The sequence below is a fragment of the Vigna angularis genome, chromosome 8 (assembly GCF_016808095.1).
Source record: "Vigna angularis cultivar LongXiaoDou No.4 chromosome 8, ASM1680809v1, whole genome shotgun sequence".
Classification (NCBI taxonomy): Eukaryota; Viridiplantae; Streptophyta; class Magnoliopsida; order Fabales; family Fabaceae; genus Vigna; species Vigna angularis.
Window position 1 is genome coordinate 2,638,140 of NC_068977.1, and position 18,345 is coordinate 2,656,484.

The 18,345-nt window shown below is 35.6% G+C and overlaps 4 protein-coding genes across 4 annotated transcripts; 3 read left to right on the top strand and 1 right to left on the bottom strand.

Annotated features, from left to right (window-relative positions):
* The first annotated feature begins 939 nt into the window (after window positions 1-939).
* Window positions 940-1,824, top strand: LOC128193513 (uncharacterized). The gene has a single exon (XM_052867125.1). The coding sequence runs from the start codon at window positions 940-942 to the stop codon at window positions 1,822-1,824; it is 885 nt and encodes a 294-aa protein (XP_052723085.1).
* A 1,873-nt stretch (window positions 1,825-3,697) lies between these two features.
* On the top strand, window positions 3,698-6,245 carry LOC128193611 (cytochrome P450 82A3-like). The gene is made up of 3 exons (XM_052867520.1): window positions 3,698-4,328; window positions 4,483-4,814; window positions 5,616-6,245. The coding sequence occupies exons 1-3, from the start codon at window positions 3,698-3,700 to the stop codon at window positions 6,243-6,245; spliced, it is 1,593 nt and encodes a 530-aa protein (XP_052723480.1).
* Window positions 6,246-9,163: 2,918 nt separating this feature from the next.
* On the top strand, window positions 9,164-11,214 carry LOC128193623 (cytochrome P450 82A3-like). Its single transcript, XM_052867555.1, has 2 exons — window positions 9,164-10,177; window positions 10,325-11,214. The coding sequence occupies exons 1-2, from the start codon at window positions 9,200-9,202 to the stop codon at window positions 10,952-10,954; spliced, it is 1,608 nt and encodes a 535-aa protein (XP_052723515.1). The 5' UTR covers window positions 9,164-9,199; the 3' UTR covers window positions 10,955-11,214.
* Window positions 11,215-14,999: 3,785 nt separating this feature from the next.
* LOC128193514 (secreted RxLR effector protein 161-like) lies at window positions 15,000-15,467 on the bottom strand. The gene has a single exon (XM_052867126.1). It carries the CDS (start codon window positions 15,465-15,467, stop codon window positions 15,000-15,002), a length of 468 nt encoding a protein of 155 aa, XP_052723086.1.
* Window positions 15,468-18,345: the final 2,878 nt, after the last annotated feature.

Sequence of the window (18,345 nt, forward strand, 5' to 3'; positions counted from 1 at the left end):
CTTCTAAGATCTTATTAAATATTACTATCAATTTTGATATGTTAAGTATGTTGACATTTCAAAATTCATCAGTCATATGTGATCGTATAAAAAATTATTAAAAGAAAATAAAACGAAGTAATACAAAATATATACTGCAGAAATCTCATGATAAAGATTAGACTAAATTACTTAATTGTTAAAAATATTTAAACAAAAATAACGAATACCATATATATATATATATATATATATATTAAATATTATAATACCTATATTCACGTCATTTACAAATAAATAATTAAATATTTTTACTCGTTATTCTTGATTCTATTTAATATTTATTATGAATTTGACTTAAATTTTTTTTGATGTTGCGGATTATTGAGATGTCGTCTCTCTCTCTCTATATATATATATATATATATTATAATATTAAAAAAGAATTTGTTAGAACTTTGTTATAATATTCACTCAATTTTACCGTCTAAATTGAAACAATACTTAATTTTGTTTCTTGATATATAGAATAATTTTTGCTCAACTCTCTTGATTGATAAAGGTGATAAATTATTTTATATACACACATTTTTTGTAATTGTAGTGATGTTAATTCAATCAAAATTACCAATTTCAAATTAAACAACAAGCATTTTTTTCGTAAAACTTGTAAACATATGTTTATAAAATTCTGAAGTTTATAAATCAACCCTCTAGATGTAGCCAATAAATTTTTAGGTGTTACCCAAGGTAATAAAAGATTATAAGACTTTTGAATTTACAGAGTAATTAAAGTACATTGAATTTTACATAAACAAAATCTTTTCTAATATGCATCTGACCACACCAATTAGAATATCCCAACTCCCCTTCCTTTTATAAATGTCCATGCATCCATGCACCAAAATACACATCAAACATTTAGAAAACTAGAAACCCTAGTTCTTTTTTTATCCAACCATGTCTCTTGCTCTAAAACCTTTACTCTTGTTCCTCGTACTCTGTGCGTTGAATCCTTTTCCCTCTGTCGAGTGTGCAATTCCATTTATAAGAACTCTCCAAAACCTGAGGGGCATTCGTAGGGGACAAAACGCGGATGGCGTAGGCATCCTCAGAAGCCACCTCAAAAATTTAGGCTACCAAGTAAACGACAAATCATCTTCCGACAACAACTTCGATGCAAACGATGAATCTGCTCTGAAACAGTACCAAGCTTTCCATGGCTTGCACACCAGTGGTGTGGTGGATGATCAAACCATCGAAACCATGAGCCTCCCACGTTGTGGATTGCCTGATATCACAGCCACTCCTAACCCTAACCCTAATGGTTTGTCGTCGTCGTCGCCCCCCCAAAACTACACTTACTTCCCAGGAAATCCAAAATGGAGCAAGTTTACCTTAACCTATCGAGTGACTCGAATGCCTTCATCTGTTTCCGTCAGCCAGAATGACTTTAAACAAGCATTGAGGAATGCCTTTAACACCTGGGGACAGAACAACAGTTTCACGTTCACTGAAACCACTGGTCAATCTGACATAGTCGCTGGCTTCCACCGTGGCTTACACTTTGATTTTTACCCATTTGATGGGCGAGGTGGGGTTCTGGCACACGCTTTTGCTCCAGATGATGGAAGAATGCACATGGATGCAGATGAAAACTGGAGCACTACAGGGTCATCACCAACCATTGATGTTGAAACTGTTTGTTTGCATGAACTTGGTCACAATCTGGGGCTTGGACACAGTAACGATCCTAACGCGATTATGGCACCCACATATTCAGGGGTAAGACGGAATACAAGACAAGATGACAGGGAAGGTTTAAACAATCTATATGGGTTTTAAGAACTAGAACTTGATAATAAGTGTCGAATAATCGTCGAGTGTAGCATGTGTTTGGCCAAGGTGTGTCAAGTAATTAATCTCATAGATGCTGAAACCAGTTGCATGTACTACTATTAAGCAACAATTAAATAAGCCACCAACTACGCTTGTGATCAAAATTTCCTTGTTATAATAAGATTTACCAAGTATTATGTAATTGGTTAAATTATAATATAACGGTTGAAATTTTAAATATGAGGCTGATTCTTATATTTAACGTAAATTAAAGAATAAAATTCATGGTTTTACGATTTTGAATTAAAAGGAATATCTTGGATGGATGGTGTTTGATAAAAAATATATAAAATAACTTTGTTTAACTGTAGAACACAATTTCTATGTAAAGAGGAAATAGGAAATGAAAATCTCAAACCTAACTGTCTTCCTTGATTTGCTTGCAAAAGCTCAATGCAGTAATTAATTTTCCCTTTTTAATATCACTCTGGACCAAATCAAATTTCCTGTCAAAATTTAAAACTTTTAACTAAATAATTAGGTCAAACTTGTTGGAATCTATAACTACTGTACTTGGAATCTATAACTAGCTACACCAAATATAACAAAATTGACGCGCTGAATACGTCCATAACAAGAAGAAATTAGCTTCTGATGAAGAAGTAAGTTGAATTCCAATCTTATTAAAACTTTTAATAAGTTTACCAAAATATCAAATTAACTATTACGTATATTATTATAGATGAAATTGTGGTGTTATTTGAATAAATTTAGCCAACTCTAATATAATTTTAAAAGTTAAAAAATTAAAATTATTTTAAAATTGTTTAGATATTTTTAAAGTAAGTTTAGTATAAAGTAACATTTAATGTAATAAATGGATATTTATGTTAGTATCAAATTATTTAATTAACGATAACAGAATCTATTTAATAATAAATATTAATTTTCCTTTCTTTAATATCGATCCCTGGACAAAATAAAGTTTGCTCGCAAAATTTTAAAACTTTTAATTAAGTAATTAGTTCAATCCTGTACTTGGAATCTATGACTAGCTATACCAAACATAACGGTTTTTTATGGGATGGGGCAGATGTTTGAAAATATTAAACAAATGTGCAGATTGTAACCATTTCATTTTATTCTCAGCCGACTTAACTATTTTCGTATATCTGACCTTAAAATAAGCATAGAACAACTCTTTCTCTTTCTCTATTTGTCTGTTTTGAATTGTTCAGTTGTGCTAGACGTCTTATCCTTCCAAGTGTGCCAGTTTTGCTGAACAAACACCAAAAGTGACATTCTTATTACAGTAGTGCAAGTGTCATGGATTAAACGTCTCTTATATGACAATAATTTCCAATGAATTACTATTTTTTTTACCCCTTTATATTTTTCATTTAGTTATTTTTAAAATGTAACATCATCATTTATTAAATTGAATCAAACGGTTAAAAGTTCCACGTCGACTAAGGATAAGGTCGATTTATAATATATAAGTGGATGCAATTTTATTTGGGGTTGAGTCTCACACTCAAAATGTATATACCTCCGCGTGAAAGATTGTATTGAAAGTCTTACATTGATTAGGGATAATTGGAAGTTCTACATCTATTAGGGATAAGGCCGATTTAATAATATATAAGTGAATACAAACCTCACTTTACAAACCGATTTTATAAGATTGAGTTAGTTTTAAAATTCACTTCTTAACACAAATTTATACAAATTTATAATAAGAAACGAAATGAATCTTAAAAAGTAAAAGAAGTTTTGGTATCCCTTAATTTAGATACTCTTTGATTAAGTTAAAAATACATATAAGCAACATATAAACACATATAAACATTTGTATCATTCCTCCATCAACCCTAGCAAAATGGATTTGTTCCTTGTGAGTAACCTAAACACCACTGCACTTGCTCTCTTTTCTCTAACATTACTGTTATCTTTCTCTCTATTTCTCTTTCGTCCCTCCAAAGCCGGTAGTAATCTGCCAGAACCTCCAATGGCCTCAGGTGCATGGCCCATACTCGGCCATCTCATGCTTCTCGGGGGCTCACCAACACCCCACAAGACGTTGGCAGCCATGGCTGACAAATATGGACCCCTCTTCACCATCAAGCTCGGTTCTAGACGCGCTTTGGTTCTCAGCAACTGGAAAATGACGAAAGAATGTTACACCACAAACGACGTCGTCGTCTCCTCTCGCTCCAAGCTCGTGGCCATTGAACACGTTGCGTACAACCAAGCAAGTTTTGGGTTCGCACCCTATGGTCCTTACTGGCGTGAGATACGGAAGATTGTGACCATGTTCCTCTCCGACCGCAAAACGGAGCTTCTAAGCCGCGTTAGGGTTTCTGAGATTCGAAGTTCTGTTAAAGAGCTGTTTCATGTTTGGTCGGAGAAGAAGGGGAGTGATGAGTGTGTGGTGGTGGAGATGAAGCAGTGGTTCACAGAGTTGGTGTTCAATATAGTTTTCCAAACCATGGCTGGGAAGCGATTATTTGGTAAAATCTTTCTGTCTAAAAACAAGCATTAGAAGCTCTCTCTTCTGATCTTGCATCTCAGAAAACCTTATAAAGTGTGATTAAAAGAATGTTCTTTCCATTTTTGTTGTTTGAATTTAAAGATATATTGAAGAGAGATTTGTTTTGGCAATAGGTAAAACCGCAGTGGTTAGTGAGAAAGATGCAGAAAAGTGTGTGAAGGCTTTGAGGGAGTTCATGCAGATGTTGGGAGTGTGCACGGTGGCTGATGCTGTTCCTGTTCTGAGGTGGATGAATTTGGGAGTGAAAGCCATGAAAGAAACTGCCAGAGAATTGGATGTGATCTTAGATGAGTGGTTGGTGGAGCACAGCAAGAAGAGGGCTTTATTTGGTGAAAAGGGTGTTGAAAGTGACGACCAAGACTTCATGGATACGATGCTTTCAGTTCTTGAAGGTGCCACCGTCGATGGCTTCGATGCTGCTACTATAAACAAAGCCACAACATTGGTATGTGTGTTGCATATAACAATTTTTCATGGATTGTATATGCTTAAATTTGGTCTTCTTATTGCTTCTTTAATCTGTTTCTGGTTCATTTAAAGAAAAATTATACTTTACGCGCGCCTTATAAAACAAAATTCTTTATAATCTATTCTAACAATATAATAATATTATTAAAATGTATAAACAAATATAATTAAAACATTAATATATTAAAGTATCAACTATATATTATTTTTCTTTCAAATCCTCCGTATATTTAATCCGTACATTTCATTACACTACCAAATATTATTTTCCTTTAACATCCTCGGCATGTTTAAAAGTAAGTAGCTATATGATAATTACTATAGGTTTATATCTATGGGTATCATTTTCATTTTTATAAAAACTCCAACTTTAACTGAAATCTCATTAGTTTCTTACATGTAAAAGTCAGTAACTATATGATAATTACTCTAGGTTTATCTATGGGTATCTTTTTCATTTTTATAAAAACTCCAACTTTAACTGAAAGCTCATTAGTTTCTTACATGTAATTTTACTGAATGATTTCTTTTACTAAACAAAAATCTATTAAGATAACATGGTACCAGTGGTATTCAAATTTATAAACCAAGTCTTACAAAATGTCAATTAATTTAAAAGTGCTAAATAGAATCAATACTCCAATTAGAAACTAATTTATATTATTACCAAAATTTTAGCTACTTATATTATTAATATTAATAGAAACTAATTTATAAGTAAAATTTTTGTTTGCCTAACATCTTTCTTAATTATAGAATTTGCATTTGATATCTGCAGGCACTGATTTTGGGTGCCACGGATACAAGCACTGTCACTCTTACATGGGTGATATGTTTCTTGTTGAAAAATCCTCTTATATTAGAAAAGGTAAAAGAAGAGATTAGCACTCACATTGGGAAAGAGAGATTCATAAGTGAGTCAGATGTGAATAAGTTAGTATACCTTCAAGCAGTAGTGAAAGAGACACTGAGATTGTATCCACCAGGACCTCTTTCAGCACCTCGTGAATTCACAGAAGATTGCATGTTAGGTGGATATCACATAAAAAAGGGAACTCGATTAATCACAAACTTGTGGAAGATCCAAACTGATCCTAATATTTGGTTGGATCCATTGAAATTCAAACCAGAAAGATTTATTACTACTCACAGAGATGTTGATGTTAAAGGTCAAAATTTTGAGTTGCTACCGTTTGGAAGTGGCAGAAGAATATGTCCAGGAATATCCTTTGGTCTTAACATGATTCATTTAACTCTAGCTAATTTCTTACATTCTTTTGAAATATTTAATAAACCTAATGAAACTATTGATATGAGAGAAGCCCTTGGAATGACCAATGAAAAAGCTACTCCACTTGAGATTCTTGTTAAACCACGTTTGTCCTCAAACTATTATGAATCCATGTGATGTGGTAGCAGTGTTATTATCTGTTCTAATAAATTAGTTAAAACTACACTTTGTAATCTTAAATTTGTCATGCAACATTGTTACAGATCATGGAATTTCTATCAGTGGAAGTGAGTGAAAGATAAAGATTTTCAGTTTTGTGTGCATCTGGTTTTATTATATGATTAGTTACTTCCTTGTAAGATCATATTATCTCCTACTTCCCTTGTGAATTTAAAGAGAATTTAACACAACCAACATCAATACGAATAAATTTGTTTACATTATTTCGACAGTAGTTTTGACTTTGAGCAACTTAGCTAAATTCTCAAACGGTACTTATGAACAAGAGTTTGAACAATTAAAAAAGAGAGGTTAATCACTAGTACAGTTAAGGGAAATAATAGCGATTATTTTCGCTGATAGACACCGGTTCCTGAATCGAGGCATATTCGGGCGAGGTAAAAAGCGGTGGACTTTATGTCTCGGTTTTGAAACGGGACATATAATGATACGATTAGGCCTCGGTTCTAATAACCGAAATCGTTTCACTCCCTTTACTGCCTCGGTTGGAGCCTGAACCGAGGCAGTAAGGTCCTTTTTTTTATTTTTTTTTCTTCTTCTTTAGCCACTCGTATCATTTTGGTGCCTCAAGCTTCTTTTATGTCTTTGCTCAAGCTTCTTGACAAAAAAATTTCACAAACAAACCAGACCAAACACGCTTAAATCACGCTTCAATGGCAGATAAAACAAATTTTTTGGTACAAAGGATCCTTCTCAGATTCAATTCAACAAATCAATTTAACAAGTAAAGTCAAATTCAATTTAACAAAGGAACCAAACAAATCAAAACAAAATCAAATCTTCGGTGTGAACTCAGATTCAATTCAATTCAAAACAAAAAGAAATGAAATCTGGAGAAAAAAGCTTCTGGATTCGCCTCCGCCACCTCAATCGCCGCCTCCGCCTCCGCCATCACCGCTGCCTCTGCCGCTTCTCCTCCTCCTCCGCCACATCCTCTGCATTCGCCTCCGCGCCCTCCGCATTCGCCCCCGCGCCCTCCGCATCCGCCACCGCCATGCCGATATTCTCCTCCAGCCGCCGCATCTCATCGGAGATTGTCCACTCCTCTGTCGCGCGCTGCTCTTCCTCCGCCGCCGCCGACTACGCGATGCCTCTCCTTCCTCTTCATCGCGTGCTCTTTACGGAAACGGTGGTAGATCTGGGGCTGGCAGTGGCGTGGTGTGGTTTAGTTGTGGGAGGTTCGTGGGGGTAAGGAAGAAGCGGCAATGGAATGGAGGGAGAGAAGAATCCAAGAGCGAGAGGTGGCGAGAGCCTGGGGAGGGAGGCGAGAGCCAAGGGAGGCGAGAGCGAGGGGAGGGGAGGGGAGGCGAGAGCCAGGGGAGGGAGGGAGGGAGAGCCAGGGGAGGCGAGAGTGCGGAGGGAGCTAGGTTAACTTGGGGAAAATTTTGGGAAAAAAAAGAGAGGCTTATATGCCTCGGGTCTGAGGTAGTAGAGGCTTATGCCTCGGTCCTTCCTACCAACCAATGTCGTATAGTTCTTTCACCTCGGGTTTCTCTTAACCGCGTCAGAAACTACGTCAGACACTGATAATTAGGCACCGGTTGCCTTCACAACCGAAGTGAGATCTCTTTTTGGCACCGGTCTCGTCTGAACCGAGGCTTATAAGGTTTCGTTAATTACGAAACTGCCACCGTGTCTGAATAGACAACGGTTTTGTGTAAAAAAAGGTCTATTGTGCGAGTTTAAAAGTATACATAGCAAAAAACGGTGATGCTTATCAATTTTTACTATTTCATTTTTTTCCGTATATATATCCCAATTACAATTCAGTACTATAAGATATATAACGTAAAAAAAATATCAAATTAACTTTTAAATATTAATATAATTAAATTGGCATATTATTAATGTCCCTGTTAATATTTGGGCACAATTTGTGTCAATATATCATAGTGATTATTTTTATAAATAACTTAAACTATTTTATAATTATTTTGATTATTTAAACGAAATTTAGTAGAGTTTAGGTTCAACGAATATAATTTTTGTTCTCTCATTATTATTATTACGTTTTTATCTCCTATTTTTCAATCACGTTCTTCGGTCAATGTAATATTTATAAGTATATATTTTTTCATAATGTTTCTAAAATACGTAATTAGAAACTTTTTAATATATTTCAAATTGTATTTTTCAAAAAGCATAGAAAATTTATTTTTCATCTTTCTACTAAAATTAATTATAACAATTTTCTACTCTTTCCTTTTCCTTTTCTTTCTTTCTGTTTGATTATAATTAGTTATATTCAATGTGAAAGATGCATGAATGCGTTGGTCTTGTTATTGGTCACATGAGTCAATGTCTCACTGCTACACTTTTATCCTTCCTGGTCAACTATCCTTGGTCACCAAGGTTGTCCAATTATTCGCTTCAGCCACCTTAAAATAAACTAGTAGGTGGGTTTGGTCAATGTAAAACTTTCGGAGTTTCCTAAAATAAGTTTTATGTACAGTAAAAATAAATGTTATAAGAATAGAAATACTGAATTTTAATTTTGTAGGAACAAAAACAAAAAATATTACAGTAATATAAAAAGTTATTTATAAATTAAAAAAAATGTATTTTTAAAAAAAAAAATCAATATTTGAAGTATTCATAATAACCCTTGTTTCGTCTCCAAGTTTTGTCTCTATTATGCAGAACTATCGACTAATATATTATAATACTTGCAGATCACGTAACAAAAAGTTGCTATAGTAGAATATCTTATATTTCATACACAACATTACAAAAATTTTGACTATTCCACACAAGCTTCCATTCATTATTATAAACAAAAAATGACGCCATATTGGTCAAACATGTGGCCATGCAGAAAGGTTAGACCCATGCTTTCCCTATAAAAGCAGAAAGAAAAACAGTTTCAAGACATTCCACCTTAACAAGCAAAAATGGACTTTCTCCTAAATTGCTTAACCTTAAACACCACCACTCTTATTGCATCGTTTCTTTCTCTAATCTTGTTATTTTTCTATCTATATCGTAGAATTTCTTCTGAGAAACGGGCTCCTATAGTGAAAGGTGCATGGCCAATACTTGGTCATCTTTCACTGTTAAATGGTTCAAAAACACCCCATAGAACTTTGGCTGCTTTGGCTGACAAGTATGGACCCTTGTTCACCATCAAACTCGGTCTGAAAGATGCTTTGGTGCTCAGCAACTGGGAAATGTCCAAGGAACTCTTCACCACAAACGACCTTGCCGTTTCATCACGCCCTAAACTCGTTGCTGTGGAAGTCATGTCCTACAACCAAGCCTTCGTAGGGTTGGCTCCATACGGACCCTATTGGCGAGAGCTTCGAAAGATTGTGACTAAAGAGTTTCTCTCCAACCGCAGAATAGAGCAACTCAGCCACATTCGTATCTCAGAGATTCAAACCTCATTCAAAGAGCTATGCGATTTATGCAATACTAGTGTAAACAACAAGAAGGAGAATGAATCTAGTTATGGTGCTGCTACTTTGGTGGACATGAAAGAGTGGTTTGAACATTTGACTTTCAATATAATAGTGAGGATGGTGGTGGGGAAGAGGTACTTTGGTGTGGCGCATGTGGAGGGCAAGGAGAAGGCAGAAAGGTTTATGAAGAATTTAGATGAGTTCATGAATTTGATGGGCACTTTCACTGTGGCTGATGGGGTTCCTTGCTTGAGGTGGTTGGATCTGGGGGGCCATGAGAAGGCCATGAAAGCAACGGCTAAGGAAATGGACACGTTGTTGAGTGAGTGGTTGGAGGAGCACCGTGAGAAGAAGGGTTTGGGTGAAAAGGTTAAGGGCGATCAAGACTTCATGGATGTGATGATTTCAGCACTTAATGGGGCTCCGATTCATGGGTTTGATGCTGATACCATTTGCAAAGCCACTACCCTGGTAAGTATAGTAATGAGCCATTTACTAAAATGCTATGAACATGGACATGGAAGCAAAATTGTATTCTGTCAAATATTGAATAGTATTTCCAGTTTATTTCCTGTTTTTGTTCGAAGAATTCTTGGTGAAGCTTGAACATATTTGCAGGAATTGATTTTGGGTGGAACTGATTCAACTGCTGTTACTCTTACATGGGCACTTAGTCTGCTAGTACGAAATCCTCTTGCAATGGAAAAGGCTAAAGAAGAAATAGACATGCAAATTGGGAAAGATGGATACATAAGAGAATCAGACATAAGCAAACTTGTGTATCTTCAAGCCATAGTGAAAGAGACATTAAGATTGTATCCACCAGCACCTCTTTCATCACCTCGTGTATTCATAGAAAACTGCATCTTAGGTGGCTACCACATAAAAAAGGGAACTCGACTAATGCATAACCTGTGGAAGATCCACAGAGACCCTAGTGTTTGGTCAGATCCTTTAGAATTCAAACCAGAAAGGTTCCTCACCACTCACCAACATGTGGATCTGAAAGGTCGACATTTTGAGTTGTTACCCTTTGGAAGTGGGAGAAGAATGTGTGCTGGAATGTCCCTTGGCTTAAACGTGCTTCATTTCACTTTGGCTAATATGTTGCATTCCTTTGACATCTCAAATCCTTCGACTGAACCTGTTGATATGACTGAGTTGTTTGGATTTGTCAATACGAGAGCTACTCCACTGGAGGTTTTGGTTAAGCCACGCCTACCTCCAAACTATTATGAATCTTTGTAATCCTTATGTTAGTAGTGTGCATGTTCTAAATTATGTTAGTAGTGATCTGATTGTGCTTAGTTATTTTATGTTGTCCAATAGAGTGATAGTTTATGGTCTATTTTAAGTTTATTAAATCGAGTTTTCCTTTGAAAGTGTTATGTAAGAATGTGATAGTTTTGTTCCTAGCTAGATGAATGTGGCATTCATTTAGTTGCCATCAAACAATGTAACCCTTTGATTTCATTTTATTGTTTCCTTGCAATAGTGTTTCATACTCAGTTTTGGCTGCCTGCTTCCTTTTTTTTTTTTGTCATTGCTTCATTACTTAACTTCTTCTGACGACAAAGAAAAATGTTTTTTTAACAATTTTTTGAAAATTTTTTTATAATTTATATAATAATTTGTATTAGTCCGTTTCAAATATATTAACGAATTAATAAAATAATAATACGTAGTCTATTGTCAAAAAATTATTAAAAAAAATTATTAACATGATCCGATAATAAATTGGACAGCTACCACCAGTTGCTACAATAGCCTTTAAAGATATTTGAATTTATTAAAAGTATTTTTACTTTGATTTTTAAAAATAACATTTGGTAAAATATGAAAAATTAATTTCATCCGTGATATCAAAATGGGAATAGAATATCAATGATAATAAGCTGCATTAAAAATTTTATAATTTTAAAAAATTATTGTTAATGAAGAGAAGAAAATTAAGTAAGAAATGATCAGGAATTAAAATGATAGAATTGTTATAAAATATGAATAAAGTGATATTAAACTACATTCGTAAAAATAGTTCATGATCACGATTATCAATATATAAAGCAAAATTAAACAGAAAATCGAATAGATTTTAACAGAAGTGCAAATAATATTTCTTGGTTTGAGTTGATGTTTATAAAGTATCACTGCAAACAAATTTTCTCATCTCTATCTACAAAATAAAATACTTATATATATATAACTGAAATTTTTCTCAAAATAATATTTGAAATAATTCCCTAACTGTAAAATGAAATTTTAAATAGACTTATTTACTGGGAATTCAAACTGGGTGTGACTTTTTGTATTAGAGGGGAGAATCGCGTGTGAGTGAGAAATATATTGTGTGAGTGCTTAGTCAAAAGCTTTAGTTTTATTTTTAATTATTATTATTTTGAAATTTAATAGGTCAATTTTTTCTAGGGTTTTACGTATGGATTTATCTTTATAATCCTTAGCAAAATTCTCGCTACAACATTACATATTAATTTTCCATACAGAATATTTATATATAAATTTTTCCCCCACTACTTACATAATAATTTGTATGTAAAGCAATTTCCAACATTCGTAGGTAAAATTCATATGCAACATATTATTTACCTATGAATCCAAATCCGTATGTAATAATATACAGGTAAATTGTATTTTGGTTTAATGTATCCGTAGGTCCCTATTTTGGTCATGAATTTCAAATAGGTCCTCTTTCTTTTCGACGTATCAATTGAGTCCTTGTTTTTGTAAAATTGAATCAATTACAGGCCTGCCGTTAAATTGGACAAACGGCCGTTATAGTATTGGTTACGTGGCATGGTTCAGTGCAATTACTAATCAGACGTGGCATTTAAAACGATTTTTGTATTAAATAATTGGTATGCACAGATGTATATTAAGTTTTGGGTAAGGGCAAACTAGGAAATTTGAAAAAATTAAAGGGCAAGACGTTTTAATTGAGGAATGCAACTGAGATTGGGGAAAGAAATTGAGGGTTTTTATTATTAGGGTTCGCGTGAGAGGCCAAAAATCGCGATAAAGGGCAAGACGTTTTAATTGAGGAATGCAACTGAGATTGGGGAAAGAAATTGGGGGTTCTTACTACTAGGGTTCGCGTGAGGGAAAAAATCCCATTCTTTCTTGGATTCGAAGCGCCGGTGTTCGTGGGTGAAGATTATGTAGTTGGAAGTGGGAGGGTGCGCGTTCTTTGTTCGATTCGAAGTGATGGATAATGAAGTGCAGAAGTCGCATTCTTGTTCATCTTCGACATGCAATGGGTGGCGGAATCAAAACTGTGATGTCATTTTTCGTGGTGGTGGAGTATCTACCATTGATGGTATATCACTCCTTTGCCTCTGTGGAGAGAAAATAATGGTAAGAACAGCTAGAACTGCTAAGAACAGAGGGAAGCAATTCTGGAGCTGCCCTAAGTACAAGGTAAGAACGTGTAGAAGTAGTGTTTTGTTTATTGTTGTAGAATAACCAATCTTAATGGGATAAAATATAATATCAAGTTAGCGTAGGCTAACCAATGTTTTGAGAATAAAATATATTTTGCTCATCCTCATGTAATAATTAATATATTTTTATATTATTATTAGTTTTATAATATCAAGTTTAGTATCGTTTAGGCACGCTAATAGAGACAAAATTATATTTGTTGACTCTTGCATAATAACTAATTTATGTTTATATTATTTTCAGTTTAATAATCTCAAGTAAGCATCGTCTAGTCGATGCTAATCAAGACGCTAATAGCATCATAGTGGAGATCAACACTATCTTTTCACCGCTAATTTAGTGTATTCTTGTAGTGAAAAAACAATTATTTATGTTGAATTATACATAAATTTATTTTAGTAAATAATACCATTGTTATGCTTATTTTGAGTTATAGATAGCGATGGCAAAAAAATTCACGTCCGCGGATATAACTCGTGACGGATAGTTACTATCCGCGGATATTTATTATCCGCGGGTAACGGGTAGCAGGTATTTTAATACCCGCTTCTAGACGGGTCGGATGCGGGTATTATACTATCCAACCCGCAGATACCCATTACCCGAAAAAAAAATTAATATTTTTTAAAATTAAATTTCTTTTATTACTCTTAAAAAAGGGGAAATTTTAATAACAATGACTTAGGATTTCTTTCAATTACCTTTTTTTTAAAGAAGAAAAGAAAAAAAGGGGTTACATTACTTTTGTGCTAACCCTAATAGAGATATCAAACATATACATATAATCCCATTAGAAAATTCTCTCTTAACGGAGGACTCTTTTCTTCTTCCTTCTAGTTCAGCTCGCGCAGGGAGTAGGCTTCATTCCCTCTTCCTCTCTCTCTCTCTTGGTTCTGATTGGGGTTCTGCTTCAATTTGGGATTTGAAATTAGGGTTTTATTTGTTTTCTGATTTTGGGGGTTTCTTTTGTACGTTTTGATTCACGTTTTGGAGTTCATTTCTTGATTTCTTCCCTGTTGATTGGTGACGCGATTTTGGGGTTATGATTCGAATGAGTGTTGAGTTTTTTTGGATTTTAGTTCATTGATGTAGATTGGATTTTTGAAGACCCTGGTGGTTATCGTGATTTGGAGATTTCTGTGATTGCGTTCGTTTCCGAAATTTGGGTTTAGGGTTCCTGTTTGCGTTCGCTCGGAAATTCTTTATCTCTCTATTTCATACATTGATAGGTATTTGTGGGTTAATCATGTGACTAAATTGAGACTTCAGTTGGTGTTTCTTCCTCATCTTTTTTTTCTTTCAAAATTTGTTATGTATTTGTTTTCTTTAACTTGTTTAAAAACTATATTGTGTCTTTTTAATATGTAGCAAATATATTAAATTGTTCTCTTTAACTTGTAATTTAATTTAAACCTTATTTAAAAATTCACAAAATATATTTTTTAAATATTTGTGGGTTGAAAATGGGTATCCAACGGGTATTCGCGGGTTGAAAAAAATCCGTGGATTTTTTTTATGCGGATATCCAGCAGCTAGCGGGTCGAGTTGCGGGTACGGTTTTTTGCATGTGGGTCGGGTTGCGGATAGGCACTATCCGTGCCCGACCCGTTGTCATCCCTAGTTATAGATGTACATATTATGTGAATTTTTAACTTTGTAGATATATTTAAAGATCAATTTAAATTAACTAACTTCATAACCTGACTAAACTTAACATACCTGCTTAACTAAGAGTAGGTTATTACCTGATTAAACTTGACATACAATCTATCAATAGTTGTATTGGCTTACAACATTCAATCTTCAACTCATCCAGAATTGTCTCTAGCCAAGCACACTAACATGTGGTCTTAGCTAAAGCAATATATTCGGCTTCGCATGATGATAGTGCTACAACATTCTGCTTCTTCGAGCACCAGGAAATCGACGCTCCCATATACTTGAATACATAACCGAATGTGCTCTTTCTATCCATCTGATCTCCACACCAATCCGAATCACTCCAAGCTTTTAACACCCCATTTATACCGTCAGTCTTCTTGGGAAAGTAGAGACCAAACTCAATTGTTCCTTTTAGATAACGCAGTATATGTTTGGCAGTGGAAATATGAGATTGTCTGGGATCGCTCATGAATCTACTTACCAGCCCAACACCATAACTGATATCTGGTCTACTATTGCATACATATCTGAGTGATCCTACAATCTGTTTAAACAAGGTAGCATCAACCTTCTTGTCGTCTGCTTGGATAAACATCTTAGTATTTTCTATCACTGGTACATTTGCGTTGTTGCATCCTTCCATGCCAAATCTCTTTAATACTTCACTAATATATCTTCTTTGATGCACAAACATTCAATCAGAGGTTCGCAAAAATTCTAGCCCAAGAAAATACCCCAGACTGCCGAGATCAGTCATTTCAAAATCTTCTTTCATTCTCATCTTAAATTTTTCGATTGCTTCTGTTGTGCTTCTTGTTACAAGTAGGTCGTCAACAAACAAACATACCAATAGAACACCCTGTTGTTCAGCTTGTTTCACATAGATCCCAAACTCAACCGTGCACTTCTGGAATCCAAGTTTAATGAGCCAAGAGTTTATGTGAGTGTTCCAAGCTCGGGGTGCCTGTCTCAGCCCATACAAAGCTTTGTTTAGCTTATATACTTTTCACTCCTCACCTTTCTTCTCAAATCCAGGTGGTTGTCTCACGTATACTTCTTCTAAAGGGCCATTCAAGAAAGCTGATTTTACGTCCATTTGACATATCTCCCATCCTTTTAAATTTGCAATAGCAGCAACAAGTCTCACTGTCTCTAGCCTTGCAACTAGTGCAAACACATCAGTGAAGTCAACTCTAGGCTTTTGCAGGAAGCCCTTTGCAACCAATCTAGCTTTCAACTTAGCTATGCTACCATCTGGCTTATACTTCGTTTTGAACACCCACTTGACCTCAATTGCTTGTTTGTGTCGAGGCAGTTCCATCATTTCCCACGTTTTTTTCTTCTCTATTGCTCTCAATTCCTCCATCATGGCTTCTTTCCATTCTTCCATATCGATAGCTTGCTTCCACGTGAGTGTCTCAGCATCTGCCAAGAATGCAGAATGAACAAGATCACCTGATTCTGCAATCTCATTATCCATGAACACCTCATGATCTGCAAGCCTTGTTGAAGGAAACCGAGCTCTTTGAGATCTCCTGTTGTTTACTTTTACACCAGCTACTACCTCTTCAATCTCATCAGGGTTTTTCTCCTCCAGCCAACTACACACGACACCACTGGAACTCGAACCTGTTTCTGCTTCCAGCCAATTAAATGTGGCTGATTCGTCTACCAAAACATCTATCTTAATCACAATTTCATTCTTCTTTGGACTATATAATCTGTATGCGCTTGTAGGATGATAGTCTACCAGTATAAAGACTTCACTCTTATCTCCTAACTTCTTTCTCTTCTCATCTGGAACGTGCTTGTAACATACGGATCCAAATATCCTCAGATGATCTGCTGATGGCTTGACTCCAGACCACGCCTCTTTTGGAGTACAGTTTGCCAAAGCCTTCGTTGGACTCCTGTTTAGCAAGTAAGCTACCGTGGAGACAGCCTCTCCCCATAGGTTGTGTGGCAAGTTCTTCCCCTTAATCAAACATCTGGTCATTTCAAGCAGTGTTCTATTTCTCCTCTCGGCCAAGCCGTTATGTTGAGGTGTGTAAGGAGCTACAACTTCATGTACGATTCCCTTTCCATCACAAAATTTTCTCATCTCCCCAGAATTGAATTCTCCACCTCCATCAGTTCTGAAAATCTTCAATTGCAGAGCCGATTGCCTCTCCACCATGGCACAAAATTTTACAAAGCATGAGAAAACTTCTTTTTTTCCTTTCAACAGATAAACCCATATCTTCCTAGCCCATTCATCAACAAAAATTAGGAAATATTTATTACCTCCAAGTGTTGATACTTCGAAGGGGCCACACATATCTAAGTGGACTACACCGAGTGGATGCTTAGCCCTTTTAGGCGCAAACTTCTTGAATTTTCTTCTGGCTTGTTTACCCATAACACATCCTTCACATATCTTCTTTGGAGTGTTTATCAGGGGCACACCTCTTATCAGTTCTTTGTTGTTTAACAAACTCAGACTTTTGAAGTTCAAGTGTCCGATCTATAATGCCATACCCAGCTTTCTTCTTCAACGTTCAACGAAGACAAGCAATATATAACTGTTGCATTCAGATTCACCTTGAATGTCATATTCTTGGCAAGCAGAGCCTTGATCACAAGTCGCTACTTCTTATCAAACACTTCTATGAGATTCTTGTGCATAGACATGGTGTAGCCTTTCTCCAGGAGCTGTCCAAGGCTTAACAAGTTACTCTTCATCGTTGGGACGTACAACACGTCGTCCATGTATGCAACTCCACCGTTCTTGCAGGTGATCAGCACTCTACCAACTCCTTCTTCCGTCACAGTGCTATCATTCGCAAATCTCATAGTGCTTTTTTTTCTTGGATCAAGATTTACCAGCCACTCTCTTCTTCCGGTCATGTGATTAAAGCAACTAGTGTCTAAATACCAGCACAAATCATTCTCAACGTGATTGTGTTCGCTTGACACCATCACACATTCAACTTCCATAACCTTCACTGCATGACTCACCTCCTTTGAGTGCAACACGTGTTCGCTGCAACCCATACACCTTTATGCATGACGTGCCGCTTTTGGTTGCAACACGTGTTCTACCTTATAATAACACCTGTCTTGCACTATAATTCTGCAAATGTCCTCGTTACTATAATTCGTGTTTCTGCCTTCATTACGTCCCTTACGTGATCTCCCTCTGCCTCTTCCACGATTCTTGAAATTTTGATTACTTCTTGCTTGCAACGCCTGATTCGTTCCTTGCATCACAGTCTTTTCTGCGTTCTTTCTCTCAATCAATCTTTGTTCATGTGCTTCAAGGGAATTTTCCAGCTCTTCCACCTTCATCATATCAAGGTCCTTACATTCTTCTATCGCAACCACAATGCGATCGTACTCCGGTGTCAAAGTTTGGAGTATTTTTTCAACGATCTTTTTATCCTTCACAATTTTATCACATGCTCTCATGGCATTAACCACAACTTGAATTCTACCAATATACTCCACCACTGTCTCTTGCAACCCCATGCAGAGAAGCTCGT

Coding starts and splice junctions, on each gene's coding strand:
- LOC128193513 (XM_052867125.1), top strand. CDS start 940: ATGTCTCTTGCTCTAAAACCTTTACTCTTGTTCCTCGTACTCTGTGCG.
- LOC128193611 (XM_052867520.1), top strand. CDS start 3,698: ATGGATTTGTTCCTTGTGAGTAACCTAAACACCACTGCACTTGCTCTC. Junction 4,329..4,482: donor GGCTGGGAAGCGATTATTTG/GTAAAATCTTTC, acceptor TTTTGGCAATAG/GTAAAACCGCAGTGGTTAGT. Junction 4,815..5,615: donor TAAACAAAGCCACAACATTG/GTATGTGTGTTG, acceptor TGATATCTGCAG/GCACTGATTTTGGGTGCCAC.
- LOC128193623 (XM_052867555.1), top strand. CDS start 9,200: ATGGACTTTCTCCTAAATTGCTTAACCTTAAACACCACCACTCTTATT. Junction 10,178..10,324: donor TTTGCAAAGCCACTACCCTG/GTAAGTATAGTA, acceptor ACATATTTGCAG/GAATTGATTTTGGGTGGAAC.
- LOC128193514 (XM_052867126.1), bottom strand. CDS start 15,467: ATGGAAGGATGCAACAACGCAAATGTACCAGTGATAGAAAATACTAAG.